At 33.3% G+C, this 17,107-nt stretch overlaps 1 protein-coding gene across 1 annotated transcript in view; it reads right to left on the bottom strand.

The window, feature by feature from the left end:
- The window catches only part of LOC150097489 (cell adhesion molecule Dscam1-like), a 396,227-nt gene extending 383,284 nt beyond the window's left edge, over positions 1-12,943 (bottom strand). The window contains exon 1 of the mRNA XM_090407275.1: positions 12,749-12,943. Within this exon, the coding sequence (XP_090263401.1) occupies positions 12,749-12,926 (178 nt within the window). The 5' untranslated portion in view covers positions 12,927-12,943. The remainder of the gene's footprint in view (positions 1-12,748) is intronic.
- Between the last annotated feature and the right edge of the window lie 4,164 nt (positions 12,944-17,107).

Here is a 17,107-nt window from a genome sequence, read left to right as displayed (position 1 = left end):
GTGTTTCTAATTTTGTTAGGTGGCTGTTTGATGTATTTGCATAGACTGTTATTCCGTATCTGAGTAGGGATTCGCAGATACCGTGATATAGGAGTTTTTTATGTAGGGTGGAATAATAATAATAATAATAATAATAATAGTAATAATTTTAACATTTTAACATTTTTTATTATTTCTCAGATAAATTACACACATTATAGGAACATAATTATGCATAACAAATACTTTCTCGTACATGAAGTTTTTTAAATAATAATAATAATAACAATAACTGTTTACAACGTATATTATTATAATATTCATAATGATGATTATTACAGATGTTTTTTTGCAATTTTTACACTCTATATATACAATATCAATGATTACTCTATATTGCATACTTTTGTTACAGTTATTTATATACATTGCATATATTTGATTACATATGATACATTACTTACATTTGTTTACATATGATACTTACATTACATACATTAGTTTACATGTGATATGTACATTGCATGCATTTGGTTACGTATGATACATTTTGGATGAGAACTAATTTCTCTGCTTTCATCCTCGAAGCTTATATGTAAGCTTATCTGAGGATGACACCATCATCATCATCATCATCATCATCATCATCATGATCATTATTATTATTATTATTATTATTATTATTATTATTATTATTATTATTATTATTATTATTGTTGTTGTTGTTGTTGTTGTTGTTGTTGTTGTTGTTGTTGATGTTGTTGTTAATTGGATAGATTCTTGGGTAGAATCTGAATTGTTCTGAATCACCAGTCAAATTTTTATTTATATGATATCTTTTTGACTGTGTATCAATTATGTGAATAAAATAATAATAATAATAAACTTGCGCTGATTATTCGGGACGATGAGAGTAACTCAAGCTAAGATACCCGTATATATTAACTGAGTACATTTTTCGGCTATCCGGAACGTACGTAATACACCTCAAAAGTTAATCGTAATAATAGTTTTTCACTTTTCCCAGAATAATTCTTCAATAAAATAATAAATGCTTACCATATGCGAACTATTCGAATAATTTAGTCAATAGTAGACTACTCCACAGATATTCTCTTTTGATATGTCTATTATTAGTTTCAAATTTCAAAAATAAACGAATTGCCTAAATTCGTTTAATTAACATTCACAAGAAATACTAGTAGAAAGCATTTCTAAATGCTCATAATGAAGGTGACCTTATGCTTTTCATAAATTCCCTTAATTGAGTATTAGTAACCAAGTTTGATTAGCCTTTCAATAGAAATTAACTTTTCAAACATTCAGCAAGAATTAACAATTGCTTCCTGTAGGTATTGTTTGATTAATAACAATAAAAAAGCAAATTCAATTGTTTGTTTATCCTTTCAGGATTGTTGCTAATGGTTTTCTGTAAGTGTCTAAATATGACTCTTTACTTCCCAACTAGTGTTCGTTTAAATTACATAAATAAGCAGCTGCCTGGTATGTATTCATATTTATTTAATCTTTCTCGTTCCTTTTGGAAGAATTTTGTTATCGCCTGCAGAAAACGCAAGTAAACAGAAAAATATATCTTCTGAATTACAGTGAACTGTTGATATTGCAGCATTATGAAATGTTTTCCTAAAATATTACCATTAATGAGATAGTTGTCGATGAGAGACAGGAAGAGAAAGGAATAGAGATTATATTTCACCGTTATAACGATGAAATATAATCTTTCTAGATAAAAAATACATTCTATATTAAAGTACTGAAATATTCACTACTTCCAGTCTTCATAATCAAATCATATACATACTATATCTCCTGTTGTACAATCGTACTAAAACCAAATTTTAATCAGGCATTGCCTCTGATTTTTCCTACTTATCAGTCTGTGTCTTTAGGAAATTTAATCTATAAAGTATTTTTGTGTGATCTAAAGGGATATCATTGGTCTTAAGCGCATGCTATGAACAATAACTGGAGTGCAGTTAGTGTTCATTACTTCAAAGAGCGCGCTATCTAATCTTAACCATAATTCTCCAAACTCATATGACTTCACGTTGTTATAGTCAGAAATTGACTTCATTCTATTTCTTCTGTCTACTACAACATTGCTCCTTTACATTACAAAGTACTGCTACTATTAATCCCACATCCCTAGACTATCTAAATGTTTCTAGACGTCACGTTCTATTTATGATTATAAAACCATTTTTTTATGATTCCTGCCTAAGAAAGGTTGTATACCTATAGTGCACTAGGACTGCAGGTGAGCTAAGGATAGTTTTGTTTATTTTTAGCAATTTTATGTTATTTTGTTTGCAATAAAAGAATTGCCTAAATTTATTTAATTAACATTCACAAAAAATCCTAGTAGAAAACATTTATAGATGCTCATAAAGAAGGTGAACTGATGCTTTTCATAATTCCCTTAATTGAGTATTAGTTATGCTGGTTTTTCATACTTCTGAACCCTTCTCTAGAGATCAAACATGGACCCTTTTCAAGCTACTTGGGCCATTGTCAAGTTTGAGATGGTAGCCTCACACTTGCCGATCAGTAAGACAAACATTCGCTTTTCTAGCAGAATTCAAACCGGCATCCTGTTGTGGGAATTGTTCCAGAACAGGTATTGTCCTATACAGTAACAAATATATATATATATATATATATATATATATATATATATATGTAAAAGATACCAAGCAATTTTAAACCTGGTTTTACTCCATTTCCCAAGTAAGCAAACAGACTAAAAGTCAAGTTTGCGCCTGCAATTGATGCAAGTCTAACTGATCCCACAGGTAGTGCAGGACCAGGGCAACTCGTGGCAAAGGTGGAACAAGCTCCGATCACTAGTCTTAATATTTACCCTTAATGCCAAAACACATCTCCAAGAAGGGGATGTATGATGTTTTGTATTAAAGGCAAGGGGCCACTACCCAGACCGGTTTCGACCTTTATTGAGGTCTCGTCAGTGGGAGCTAGGCTAGAAATACCAAGATTTAGCAATACAGAGCTTGTAAGTATTTCGCCAAAACAAGTTACCATAAGGTGTTTTAACCTTATTAAATAAATCTCTGGAGGAGATATAAATGTAGGAAGTATTTTTACCTTGGGTATAAATATGTAAAAGATACCAAGCAATTTTAAACCTGGTTTTACTCCATTTCCCAAGTAAGCAAACAGACTAAAAGTCAAGTTTGCGCCTGCAATTGATGCAGGTTTAAAATTGCTTGGTATCTTTTACATATTTATACCCAAGGTAAAAATACTTCCTACATATATATATATATATATATATATAAATATAAATATAAATTAGACAAAATAATATCCCAAATGTCAGATGCAATAAAATTTGCATCGAAAAATAGATTTTAAGAATTGTTGTTAGGACAATTATACAATAAAGCGACTTATACATAAAATGTAAGGAACGTGAGGCAATTACAAGACAAAAATCCTATATACAAGGTGTAGTTGAGCTAAAGAGATTACCACGAAGCATTTTAAATACTGACGAGACTTACATGCGTGCATGTTAAATGAAAAAGGGAACATTTTGCATCATCAATTACTGAATGTTCAGTTAATCCATTTTGGCATCTAATGAGGCTTCTCCGTGGAAAACTATGCGCTATTTATGATGTAATTAAATTACTTTAATGTGATATAAGTAGAATTAGATTTGATTCATTTCATCTCAATACATTCTAATTAGTAAATAAGTGCATTGCTTGGTACAACAGCTAAGTGCCAGTGCGTGCAGCCACTAATCTGCTTGTTGGTCTTAAAGGATAAATAACTTCGTATTTTGGTGTCATCAGATTAAAAGTTTATCAAACAACGCTTAATACTGAAATTCCTGTTTGGATTATTGACGTTATTAGCAAATTTGATTCGGATGAGTAAATCAAAAGGATCATCCTGCTTTGTTCATTTTGTTCCTTTTTTGGAACAAAATGAACAAAGAATGAATTTTACGCTGCTCTTTTTGAAAAAAGAGCAGCGTAAAATTATGCAGATGTAACTTTTGTCCTTTTTTATTCTCTTCCAGTTTCTTTTAACAGCTTTACCGCCAAGTGAAGTAACTCGATATTTATTTTTTTTATCCACGCGAATGAAAGCCTTCTTTTTCTTGAGAGTGTTTTTTTTCCAGCTTCGCTTGATTTATTGGATTATCTGTAATGTCGGATTCGTTTACAACATACGCTATCGCAACACTTTAATTCCATTCATCTATGCCATTATTGTTTACTTGATGCAACTGGCTTGCTTTCGGTAAGTGCGTTAAACTGCTACGGCTCTTTTTTTCCATGACGATATTGATACATAATCGGATTCATTTGATAAGTTCTCTGCTAGTTGATTTCTCTTACGAGATGAAGTTCAGGATTAATCATTATTTGAAGATCCTTCAACAAGAATCACAAACGGACAAAAGGGAAAATTCACTCAAAAATCTTAATTGTTTCTTTTAACGGTTAAAGGAAATGTGGTACACCTTCTTCACAGCAAGATTTTTTTTATATTCTTCTATTATCCTTTGGTATAATCTTGATGTGTTCGTTTTCGACACAGTTTAAACTGTATTTGGGATGCTTTGTGGCACCATTCGGAACAACGTGCCGAAAAAAAACACCTCCACTGTCCTAGAGAATAATCGACGTCGTCTTCTCATTGTCATGGACTGAGTACGTATAATTTTACTGCCAAGACGTTATTTAAAGAAGTATAAAAGAATTTGCTGCTCTGAATATACGTTTGGAAGGTGGTAATAATGACAGCTTTGTTCGTGATCTAAGGGTTGTCAGGCCCAGCGTAATATGATACTAATTTTGTGTACATATTTTAAACTTATGAACAACTATTTCATAGCTTCACCTGTGCTGCCATCTACACGCTACACACGCAATTTCAAGTAGTGGACATTGGTGATTAACGGAAGTAGATCCCACTATTTTTATACACCATACTGCCGAAAACTGAAATTTCTCTGATAATCCCATTCATAAAACGTTGTAAACCTGCAAGATATAAATGTTATAATGCAGCATGCGAATAAACCGAAAATCGTTTTCTAAAGATCAAACATGTTTGCTATTCAAACGGCTTCAAGACTTGAATAAACAGAGTCACCTCATACCAGGCGATGAAATTAATGCACCACCTAAAGATAATCACAAACATCTTTGAATAGGATTTGAACCTACAATCTGTTTGAATTCAGCATTCTATCCACTGATCCAGAGCAAAAGATAAAGTTTGTATTTTAAATATGGCGAAGACCTCACGATATCGTCATTGAGCATGAACTCTTACACTTTTGAAATTGTTAATCTATTCCCGTGCCATTATATTTCGACCTTAATGTGGTGCTTAGTAAAGTTCTGTATACGTACCTTCCTAGAATGATGTCATTTGTATAACCTTCACGTGTTCTTTAGACTGTGTGTACTTTTGGTGGAGTTCCCAAATAATTTTTCTTAATATAATACTCGGATGTTCCCTATATAATCAAACGCTTGCTTCACCTGTGCAATGATGAGTATTCTTAGTTACCATGGAGGTTCAAATGTTACCTGTAGTCTCTTTAATATCTCAAAATGTTAATTATCTGCAGTTAAAGATGGGTCTTTTGGGGCCCAGTCAGATGCGATATTTAAATTAAATAAGCACATGGAATACGTGCTAAGTAAGAATCAGAGAAATTAAGACCTGAAAAATAAATCATATTTACGATAAACTCCAGTTTTAATGGTAATTTTTTTGTCACTTCATGACTTTAACAGAAGTTTAGAGTGTTCAAATGTGTTCTGGAATATTTCTTTATGACATAATATCTCGCTTATATTTATCCCCGCAATTAGTAAAACTATGTTACTTCTTACAAATAATGATTTGTGAAACGGAAACCTGTTTTAGCATCAATAACGTTATGAAAACGTGTTGCCTAATAAAAGTTTCTCAATCGTGTAACAGGAGAAGCTAGTTTCTGTGGGATTTCTCGTTTCATTTACGTGTTCTATCCATAGACAACTGCTATTACTACAATCTTAAGTTCCTTTCCTACGCATGCATACATTACAAAGATTGGACAGCACCTATTTCGGAAAACTTAACGTGGTAGCCATCTAAACACTAAAAACGTCTCATTTAATTAAACCCACTAATGAAAAGTAGTTATTAGTTTTCAAAAAAAATAACAGTCATTAGGCCTAAAAAAAAAAAAAACACGAACAACAACAGTATTTTAGTGTTTGCTTAATTACACCAGCTATAGGTGTCAAGGATTCGTAGCAAAGGCACACACATAGTTATCTACTACGGGAGGGGGGTATTCATGAATAATTCATTTAGTTATTTAAATAAAGACCAAACAGAGACGAGCAGAGAAAATGAGAAAGAAAGATACTAGCGAAATTAGTTTCCTTACAAACAGCCGTAAGGTGCATCAACTCTGATAGCAGAAAACTACACACCCCGAGAAGGATTCCAATAAACAAAGTCTTAAGGAAAAGAAGTAGCGGAAGAAAACTTATGCACGGAACAGGATAAATACAATCAATGTGATCATCAAGGCGAAATGCAATGTCAAGAGCACTTTTGACCGTGTCGTACTCAAAGTAAAACAGCTTTTCATTAAGAGGTGGAGGGGGAGAGTACGCTACCTCTCGTAAGACATTCTAATCGGCTTTGTCCGACAAACAGAAATCCTTTAATGAACTTTTCCTTAGTGCATCAGGTAGAAGATGGAACATTCATTCGTACATCATGAAATAATCCAATTAGGAAAGGTAATCGTCCTAACGCTAAAACGGAAAATCCCATAAAATAAAGCCTGGTTGACAATCTGTCCGGAGATGAAATTCGTCCCCGCTGAAAATGACTTTTCAGGAATCTAATGTGGATTATTATGTGATCCGGATGTTCAGGCGTGTGAAATTAACAGCGGCGACGAAGTCGACCGTTAAGGCAATGGGAAGTTGCAAAAGGGGTAGTCACTGAATTAGAACACGGAATGAGAATTTCGAAAGATTCGTTAAGAACGAATGAAGATTACTTTGAATATTCTGCCCTTCGCTTTCTTTGTTAAAGTGTAGAAAAAATTAGGTTTTTTGTTGCTATTTCAATTCTTTTTTTTTTTCTAAATTACATTAAGTGTAATAAGCTTGAGGCTGCTCAAAGTGAAAATATTTTACTTTATTTTACGATTATAAAGAAGATTGGAAACTACTTTTACTTTTTTGTTTCTCTTGACAACTTTATTTTCTTCTCTTTCTTAATCTTAATATGCTTAAGAGTAAGGAGAAAAGAGTTTTTTTTTTGTTTTCTTTTAATGTCTTGAAAATATACTTAGGATAGAACTTCATACATCCCGATCTTACAATAAGATGTGCTCAACACTACCTTGATCGCCTTGAATGTTACGATTGACATTTATCGACATAGCTGCGGCATACTTCCGATGAAAGCGTTATTTGTACCCACTGCGTTTCTATTCAGTAAGATCAAAGGAAGGAATCGAATTCGCTGCCATCAATCTGCTTATTCAACAGTTTAACCCTAAAATTCACTTTTGAGAAAGAGAGAGAGAGAGAGACAGAGTTTAATTGAAAAGCAACTCGAGAGAGTTGCTTTTCAATTAAATTTGAACTTTAGGAACATATGATTACGAAATTTCATCTTTAGCCATCCTTACTTAAAGACTACTGGTCAGAAGTAAGACTGCCGGACACTGGTCCTGTGAATAAGACATTTCGTTCAATTAGAGAAATTTACTGGTTATCCTCGCAGCGTGTACGTGTGAATTACGTATTTGCAACATGATTAGTTTTAGCAGAATGATGTAAGATGAATAGAATCGTTTATAAGTCATAAAGGTCATTCATGCTTGTCATTTTAAATAGGAAATTTTAACTGCGTGTGAAACTTAAAACTATGCAAATAAGTAGGAGGTGGTCATCAAATAATCTAATTTATTATTGCGATTATTAGTTCATATTTAATAAGCCTAATATATTTGATATACATAATTTAATTAATTTAAATAATTAAGAAATTAATAATCGCGATATATTATATTACATATATTTAATTTAATTAAATTTAACACATTAAATAAAATTTGTTAAAAATTATCTTTTGTTTTTCATTGTGAAATAAATTTTACATATTTAAATCTACATTTTTAAAGAATTTAAATTGATTTTAAAATATTAAATTATCTTTCTGAAAAAAATGTTTTTCTAAAAAAATAGCATGTCATTCCTACACCTTTAATACTTTAATAGTAACTGATATTTATAAAGATAGCAACACCTCCTACGAGGCGGCTAAAATGGGTACCCAGGGAGGGTAATGGATGGCAATGCTGTAGTCAATGAAGTTTTCTGACGATGCTCTTTTGCTGTTACCCTCCTGCCATGATCAGAGCTTATAGCACTGATCATGGCAGGAGGGTAATATAATATTATAGCAATTATATTACCCCATGTATACATTTTCTTCTACAGATAACGAGGAATATGAAAAGCATTCTTGCTTCACCCATCTATTCAAATAAATAAATAACTATAAAATTACGATGAGGATAACGTGACGGATATGTGACATGATGCTAAAAAGCCTTACCTGCCTAGTGTGAAAAATAATATACTAAGAGAATGAAACGATCTAATAAATCCCATTGTAGTTGCCATTAAGGAAAAGTTTAGGCCTCCTTTCAGCTAATTCCCACGTTAGTCGAGTTTTGCTCGTCAGGAGTTAAGTAGGTTGACTTCTTTCTGATATTTTGGTTTTAACCTCAAAAAAAAAAAAAAAAAAAAAAAAACCTACCCCAGACGATATTATTTCAGCAATAATACCAGTTAGGATTTAGGACCTGGAGATAGCAGTTTTCTGTCGTGCTCTCAATCCTAAGTCTTCAAAATCATCGGTCACCATGAACTCGGCTATCGGAAACAACTAAGATTAGAAACAACAGATGATGTCTAGAATTTAGTTAGATCTAAAAGAATTCCACTCAATCCATTATGGGAATAAAAGGCGTTATAAAATGTGTTCATATTTCGTTATTATTTGGTGGACAATATATTCACCATATGTATACCACTGATTTGACATAAACACCGTTCATCTTCTAATCATCTTCGCTAGGGAGTAACTGGACATAAATTGGTGTCATTATTATCTTATCATGGATTAGCAGCGTTGACCACTAGATATAATCGTGCCCTGGCTGTCTTGTGTACTAAGACCACCTACCTTTCTAAGAAATTGATTACAAGGCAATGTAAGTAAGCTATCAACACTTCCTATCTGTGGAGAAATCGCAGTAGACGAAGCCATTGGATCACGGGAATAAAAAAAAAAAACCAATGGATTTAGCTGAACTTAACGCCACAACACGCAGTGCACACTAAATCTATCACTAACCACCTAATAGTTTATTAGATGGTAAAAGATCAGAATGCCCAAGAACCCCCAGCGAAAACTGTCCGCTGTTATATATATATATATATATATATATATATATATATATATATATATATATATATATATATTTCGCATTTTTCTTTCTTTCTCAGTTCTGATATGAACTAGAAGAAGAAACAGATTCTTGAAAATATCACCGAAATTTTTGCTATAACTGGGTATCGTATTTAATAACTGAAAAAAAACCGGAGCACCCAGAGAAAATTTTAATTTCCCGTTTGAAATCAATTATAAACGGAACGGGTTGAGAGGAATTTGTGACGTCAGACGTCTGACATGTTTCCTCTAACAAATCGATTAGAAAAACTTTAGAAAAAAATGTTTGTGTTTGCAAATTATTCGAATTAGTTTATTTACAATTGCGATAAATTGTGCAACGATGTTAGAATACTTTTAACTAGAATTTATCCACTTTATAAGCAGATGATACATTTCACATACACGCATAAACATTTAGGGAGGCATTTCTTATTTGAAGTCTCCTTTTTCCCGAACTTTCTATTAAAAATACCAGCAAACACCTTACAGTGCGGTCTTTCTCATTGGGAAATATCACAACAAAATACGAACCTAATAAATAGTTTTCTTTCTGCTTTGAGAGAAAACAGCGCATGCTTCTTGTACATGTAAAATGCACCGTAATATAATTCACGGTTGATTGAATTTAATTTGCTCCGATGTTCAAAAAGAAGAGCAGGAGATACTCTAAAGGAAAGAGTTATTCCAATAGCGCAACTGTGAATGAGGACAGCAGTTGCATTAGTCAAATAACGTAAATATTTTTAACTCCGATGTTTCTTTTGCAAAATCTTTTCTGATTTGTATACCAAGCGAATTTTATCAATCACTTGCCAGATAAGGTTATAGGTGGATTAAGGTTGAAGCATCTAGCGTGGGCATTTGGGCCAGTTTGTCTGTTGGACGAATAGCAAGGAAATTCATCCTTCAAAAATGATGATTTTTTTGAGCTTCATTTAAATTTTCAGTCAAAATTCCGGTTGATGTTTTTTCGTGTTTTTCTTCTTTTATATGATTCTCCACAAAGGATAGAAAGAATATTGGGTTCTTTCACGCTGAATCAGACTAACGTAAGAGTCGCGCTATTTTTCATAGAAAGATCAAAGTATTCTCGATTTTAGTTAATGAAGTGTGTGTGTGTGTGTGTGTGTGTGTGTGTGTGTGTGTGTGTGTGTGTGTGTGTGTGTGTGTGTGTGTGTGTGTGTGTGTGTGTGTGTGTGTGTGTGTGTGTGTGTGTGTGTGTGTGTGTGTGTGTGTGTGTGTGTGTGTGTGTGTGTGTGTGTGTGTTATAAATGCTCAGTAAATAACTACATTACTATTTGCTTTCAATATGCGCCTAACTTATACATTATTGTAAAGAAAAAGGATACGGAATGTTTTTTGAAAAAGGATACCGAATGTTTTTTAAAAAATCATACATGATATAAGGAACATTCCCGTATCAAAACTTACAGTACAAATAAAAGGATAGAAATGCATGAAGACTTTTATTGATCGTTAAACTCGGTAGACCTTAAGTAGTGAACAAACTTCTCTCATACAATATGCGTTATGTTTTGTTTTATTTTAATAAAGGTAATCTTCTTATAGATAAAGTATGCTGAATTGACTACTGGAGCTTACATTAAAAGTTTATATACTGAAGAAATAACGATCATTATTCCGTATTTTATAATGAGCGAATCATTTGAAGTGCTTGCTACTTGTTTTTCAGTGTCATTATTCTGACTTATTAGCTAGTTTATCAGTATTCTTTTTCACAGGTAATTGTGTTTACTTTATTTCTTCTAATGTATTTCTTTAGTCCGCTTCTTAATATAAAGGATGAAATCTGATATTAACATTTGGGAAACCTAACGTTTGATGTCTTATTATTCCACTAGAAATAAAAGCTGATCATTCGGTTCAAAACAACACAGAAGGATTCCAGGAAGTTTCTATCGACTGCAATATGTTGAGATAATAAACAAAAAAAAAAATTCTACATTGGCCAATATGGGTGGAGGTAGCACTTTATTTCATGGAATACCCTGTATTGGGAAATAATGCGTTTTCCTTCAGAACATCAGACAACAGATGCATTTCATCTGAGATCATTCCACGAAGAATGTTCTATGAGATGAATGTTCTTCGTGAGAATATCTTCATATGTGTCCATTAATGTGCTAATAAGATAAATTATGAATATTCAGAAAATTAAACAAAAAGGGATGCTTTCAATAGCCATCGGAAAATGGACGATCGGTGTATAGGACAATAATCTAAAGGCGTAAATCTTCTACATAATTAGTGGCGTATAAGTTTCCAATTTTCCGATACAGTTTCCAATCTTTATTAAACTCTTTTACAAGTGAATTAAAATAATGCGATATAGTAATAGCTAATAAACTTCTCGCAATGTAACGACCGAAGTATTCGCTTTTTGTTTAATTAATGAAGTCCTAAAATTCTTTTTTTTTCCTTCTTCGATATGATACAGTGTATGGTACACATTCAACGAATATTGTGATCTAAAATTTTCCAATATCAGCTGAAGATTTAGATGCTGGAACAAGTAATATCACGTTTCAATTTGAGCAAAGCTAAACTTGTAATTGGTATTTCAATAACTGTTTCATTCACTGTAAACTTTCTAAAATAAAATTCCTTAGTAAGTATATAAATTAATTTCGGATATTTCAATTAATTCGAACCCCCACAATAAAATTAAGAAAAGAATAATATTAACAATAATTTTATATCGGTGTTTCCAACACCTGTTTGAATAACATATATTTAAATTATAATTTTCTGTATCTTCCTGCCATGATCAGAGCTTTAATAGCTCAATAACACCTTATCCCTACACTGTCCTCTACAGATAACGGGGAAGATGAAAAGCATTCTGCTTCGCCCCTTTAAGCCAGTCCTTATAAGGACTTAACGGAATGGACGGGATTAATTATTGTTGTCAAACTTCAACTGAAATCGAACCAACACATGCATTCAATTCTTCTTACATTTCTTCCTCAATTATTAACGTATTTCGGACTTGAATAATCGAACAAATAGAAGTAATTATGACTGTAAAGTACACAACCTAAACATGATACACTTCATTTGTGTATCAGTCTAACCTTTTCATTTGTTTATAAACTTAACTCTAGTCAACCTTCGTAACTACATTAACAAAAGCAGAAGTTTAAGTCTGAGGCAAGTGATTTTAAAATAAAGTTTATGGTTAAAAACAATTTAATGTTACCTGTTGCCAAGACAAGAGAAACACTACTTATCAACAGGATGGTTCCTTGTTCACGCCACACCATGGTTTCACCCACTGGAGTACGCATCCCATAAACGGTGAAAATTTCGTCTTCAGCAGATAGCAGACACCTGTATTGCACGTGTTCGGCTACTATCTCGGTTCTCCAGCTGCACATGCACTACACCACCCCGCGCTTTCGTCACTACTCTTGTGCCGGACAGAAAGCTACGCGCCCGTTCGGATCAATGCAACCTTTAGCGATGGCTCAGAGGCGGTAGTTGTGTAGCGTTCACAGAGGGCAGGTAACTCTTTGCGCATGCGCAACTTTTCCGGGAAACTCACGCACACACTTGCTGACTTCGGCTATAGTGTTCGGAAGATGGGAAGGGGAATTGGGGGGGAGGGGAAGGGAATAGAAATGGAGAGAAATAGCATTTCTCAAGTGAAACCAATAGGGGTCTATTTTAAAATATAGCAGATCTTTCGGCACACCTTTTTAGATTGAAGAAAAGAAAGAAAAAAAAACGAGGGGGAAAAAAGATAGAGAAGATGAGGATCAACAGAGGCTGATGCACTTCTGCATCAGGAAAGTTAATGGATTCTGGATCTATCTGCTCTTTCTGCAAACACTTCCATCTCTTGAGCTTCAAGAAAAAGAACTTTTTGGAAGACGAATGGATATAAAAATTGAGTAAGGATGAATAGCTATTACTCCAGCGATTATGCATTCCCCCCATCCGCCCCACCTCTTACCCGTTATTCTGCTCGGAGTGTCGATCAAAAATATCGAATTATAGCACCACCGTGTTGGCGGCTGTCGGCGCTCGACCTAGCGGAGCAGAACGTTCTCGGATCGGTTTCTTTTCGTTCTTGTGTCTTTGAAAGGAGGCTTAGATAATAGAAACATTTCATAGTTGGCAAGATAAGAAGAAAAGATGCTTCTTGGTAAACTGTTTATGTATGACAAATATGTTTTATCTTTTGCTGTAACACAGTGGGATGCCCTAGATATTTGGAACGGCTCCTCCTCCTCAGCTCTACTATCGACCGCTTCCCATTCCTTTGTTAAAAGAGAAGACAAATATATGCCAATATTTAAGTGCTATTTCACTCCCTTATAAAAATGGGGGGGGGGAGACTTCCCTGTTATTTGTGGATGATAAATATAGATTTCCATCTAATGTGTGGTTCTTCCTTATGTAGTGGACTTCGGGGCGAACAATCATCACTCCCTTTGTGATTAATGGGTCATTTGGAGAACATGTTGTGTCCCAAAAAGAAACGGCTTTCGCCTTCTCCAAATCAGCACCCGCGCATAATAATTAAGTCATTTGTTTCGAAGAAGCGGAAATAAATTTCGCCAGATGGAAAGAATCGAACTATACTCAGTTATGGAGAAACAGAATGAAATATTTCGCTGCAAATGAAACATGCGCAATGACTTCAAAACAAAGCCAACACGATGTACGATATTAATGATAATTTGTTCGAAACAAAGCTGAGAGTTCTGGTAAATAAAGTAAATATTAAGGATGTGTTTATCCATTAGAGGAATGATTGATATCACGGCTATAAGAGTTGATAGAGAGCTGATAACAATAAATTTGATAAACAAATATTTTATAAACACTGTGCCAAGGATTAGCTCAATAGGGATGCAGTTTACTGTTGCTTATTATTGTTCGGAATCTGTAGAGGAGCCTCCGTAAGCTCATTCGGTATAGATGAAGCACTTTTGGTCGGAAAGAACTGGGTTCGATTCCCGTCTATGACGTGAGGAAGCTTTATCTGGTCTCTTTCTACTAAAGGTGAGTTAGCCTGTTTCATAAGGAGGTAGGGGTTCTTTTTAACCCGGAAACTCGGGGTTTTTGTCCCACAAGAACAGGCAAACTGCCCCAGTGAACACACTCACGGATTTACAGTCATGAATACTGTCGTTACGGATGCACAAGGAGTGACGAACTGGTTGCATCAAAAATTCTTCGGAAAGCCCCTTGAGGGGGGGGGGGGCTCTATCCGCCCTCAAGGGATGGACGAGATAAATCAACCAGTCAATCTGTGGAGGCCGATACTTGTATATCAACTCCGCTTCTCAGTCTGGTATAACAAAGATTCTCTGTTTGGATTTTTCTATTTCCTGAAGAGAAAAAAAAAAAAACAACAACAAAAATAAAATAAAAATAATCATCACCTTTTTCCAACAGAGACAAGTTATATCAGCGTCTGTTGAAAAGGTTTAAATGTTTCTTCTATTCCTTATAGTTTAAAACGGAAATCTTTCATTCAAGCAGTTTCAATCCACTAGTCGCAAAAGGTTTAAGATTTAAAACACTTGCTTTCACAGACTTTCTATTAGAAAAATCGAGTTTAAGTGTTTAGAATAAGTGAAAGCATGTCTACGTTGACGTGTAAAGTGGTTCTCTAAGTAGTCTAATTCCCTGTAGATTAAAGCAGACAAAGATGAAATATTCTCTGAGACATGGATACAGCATGATTCCCAGAAGAATTAATTCATGAGAGGAGTAGGCATGTTGCTGAGAACAGATGAGGCAGTAAAGAAGTTGGTGAAACAAAGTTAGGAGAACTCAAGTTGAGTTGACTCTGTGGTGCTGATGATACAAAATTTATTATAAAAATAATTTAAAATTTTCATAATTTTAAATTAATTTTCTTAGGAACTGGAAGAAAATATTATTTCTCTCCTGCTCATATGAATGTATGTTAGAGAATTAGAAATTTTAAAAAATAATAATAATGTATGTTGTAATTTAAGATCACTTAAATTACAACATACAAGTTTTGATAGCAAGTTTTGACTTAATTAAATGAGAATTTACTTGCACTTATTTGATTTTAATGAATGGCTGAAATGAGCAAAATTATTGGGATGAATATTTCTATGTAGGCTCTTCGAAGAGGAGGAGGAGGAAGAGGAGAAGAAGGGATGATTTATTATTTTATGGCCATGTCAGTTAGAAAATAATATTGTTACGTAACAATCAAGTTTAAAAATAAACTAAGAAAATAAAAGAGAAAACAATCAATTTCTCATTTCAGTTTTCTAATACAATCTATGACAGAATCTTCACATTTATTTATTTGTTTTATGAAAATTAAACACATTATTAAATGAAAGCCGTTTTACTGTTCTTTGATTTAGAATGTATTTTGACTCCTGAAGATATTAAATGAAATTTAATTAATCCTGAATTTCATGTCTAGCCTTTAGATTCTTATTTAATTGATAAAATCTCATTTTAATAAAATACATGTGAACGTCGAACTGAAAATGAAATGTGAGTTTAATAAAAGAAAAATAAAGGCATGGGTTTTCAATAAAGAGCAAAGACAAATTAATAATTTCACACAGTTTACCTGTTTTTCGAAATACAGTAAACAAAGGAAACACGTAGAACATATTTCACTTTCTATATAGATATATAACGTTTAATTAACGGCATAAAGTGGACTGAAAAAAAAAGGCAAATTATAAAAGGAACAATTGGATTATACTGATAACATCCTAAATAGGCTACACAAAAGATAGTTGCAATGGTTTGGTCACATAGCCAAGATGTGTCAAGAAAGACTCTTTTATGTCCTTCTTTACGAAATGGTTGGGAGCGACTGACGCAGAGAAAGAACAAGAAGAAGATGGCGTGAAGCTGTGAAGATCCACTCAGACTTGACCTCATTCCAACAGATGGCAAAGCTGAACGACAGAACCCAATGTAGAAAAAGAATGCATGGAACACTCAATCCGTCCTGAACGGATGGAAATGATGATGATTTCACTCTATATTACTAAATAAATGGGGCCCATATTTTTCTATAACTCCAAAAAGTATTGGTTTTGGATGCATTTGAAACTTTGGCAAACTATAAAGTGAATCTAATATTACCTTTCAATATACACTATTCTCTGGATGATTACTTAAATGTCCGGTAACTCAATCAAGTAACATATAATAAAGTAAAAATATTAAATAATGCATTATTTTCGAATAGAAATAGAATCTATTCACACGCTTTCATTCTTCAAAGAAAGTACGTGGCATTCTTTTCAACCTAACGTTTTGGAAATCGGTGGGCAGCTAGACTGCACATCTTTTCATTACAGAGACTAAGTGTATCACGCATTAAGTAAATGCAAATATTCTTAACCGTAATTAATATTTATTTTCATGTACTCGTGTGAGTTCCACGAAAGAGTTTGTTGATTTTCCAGATTTTAAAAGAAGGAATTTCTTGTATAAAAAAACTATTTCAAAGAACGATTTCTTACATATTAAATTATTAAATAAAACAGATTACTGATGTATTATTACTCTTTACCATTATAATATATAATTTATT

Source organism: Typopeltis vanoorti, chromosome 17 (assembly GCF_054136105.1).
Source record: "Typopeltis vanoorti isolate ZY-2024b chromosome 17, IOZ_Tvanoo_1.0, whole genome shotgun sequence".
In the NCBI taxonomy this organism is placed as follows: domain Eukaryota; kingdom Metazoa; phylum Arthropoda; class Arachnida; order Uropygi; family Thelyphonidae; genus Typopeltis; species Typopeltis vanoorti.
Note: the sequence above shows the minus strand (reverse complement) of the source record. Positions and strands in the feature narration are given on the sequence as shown.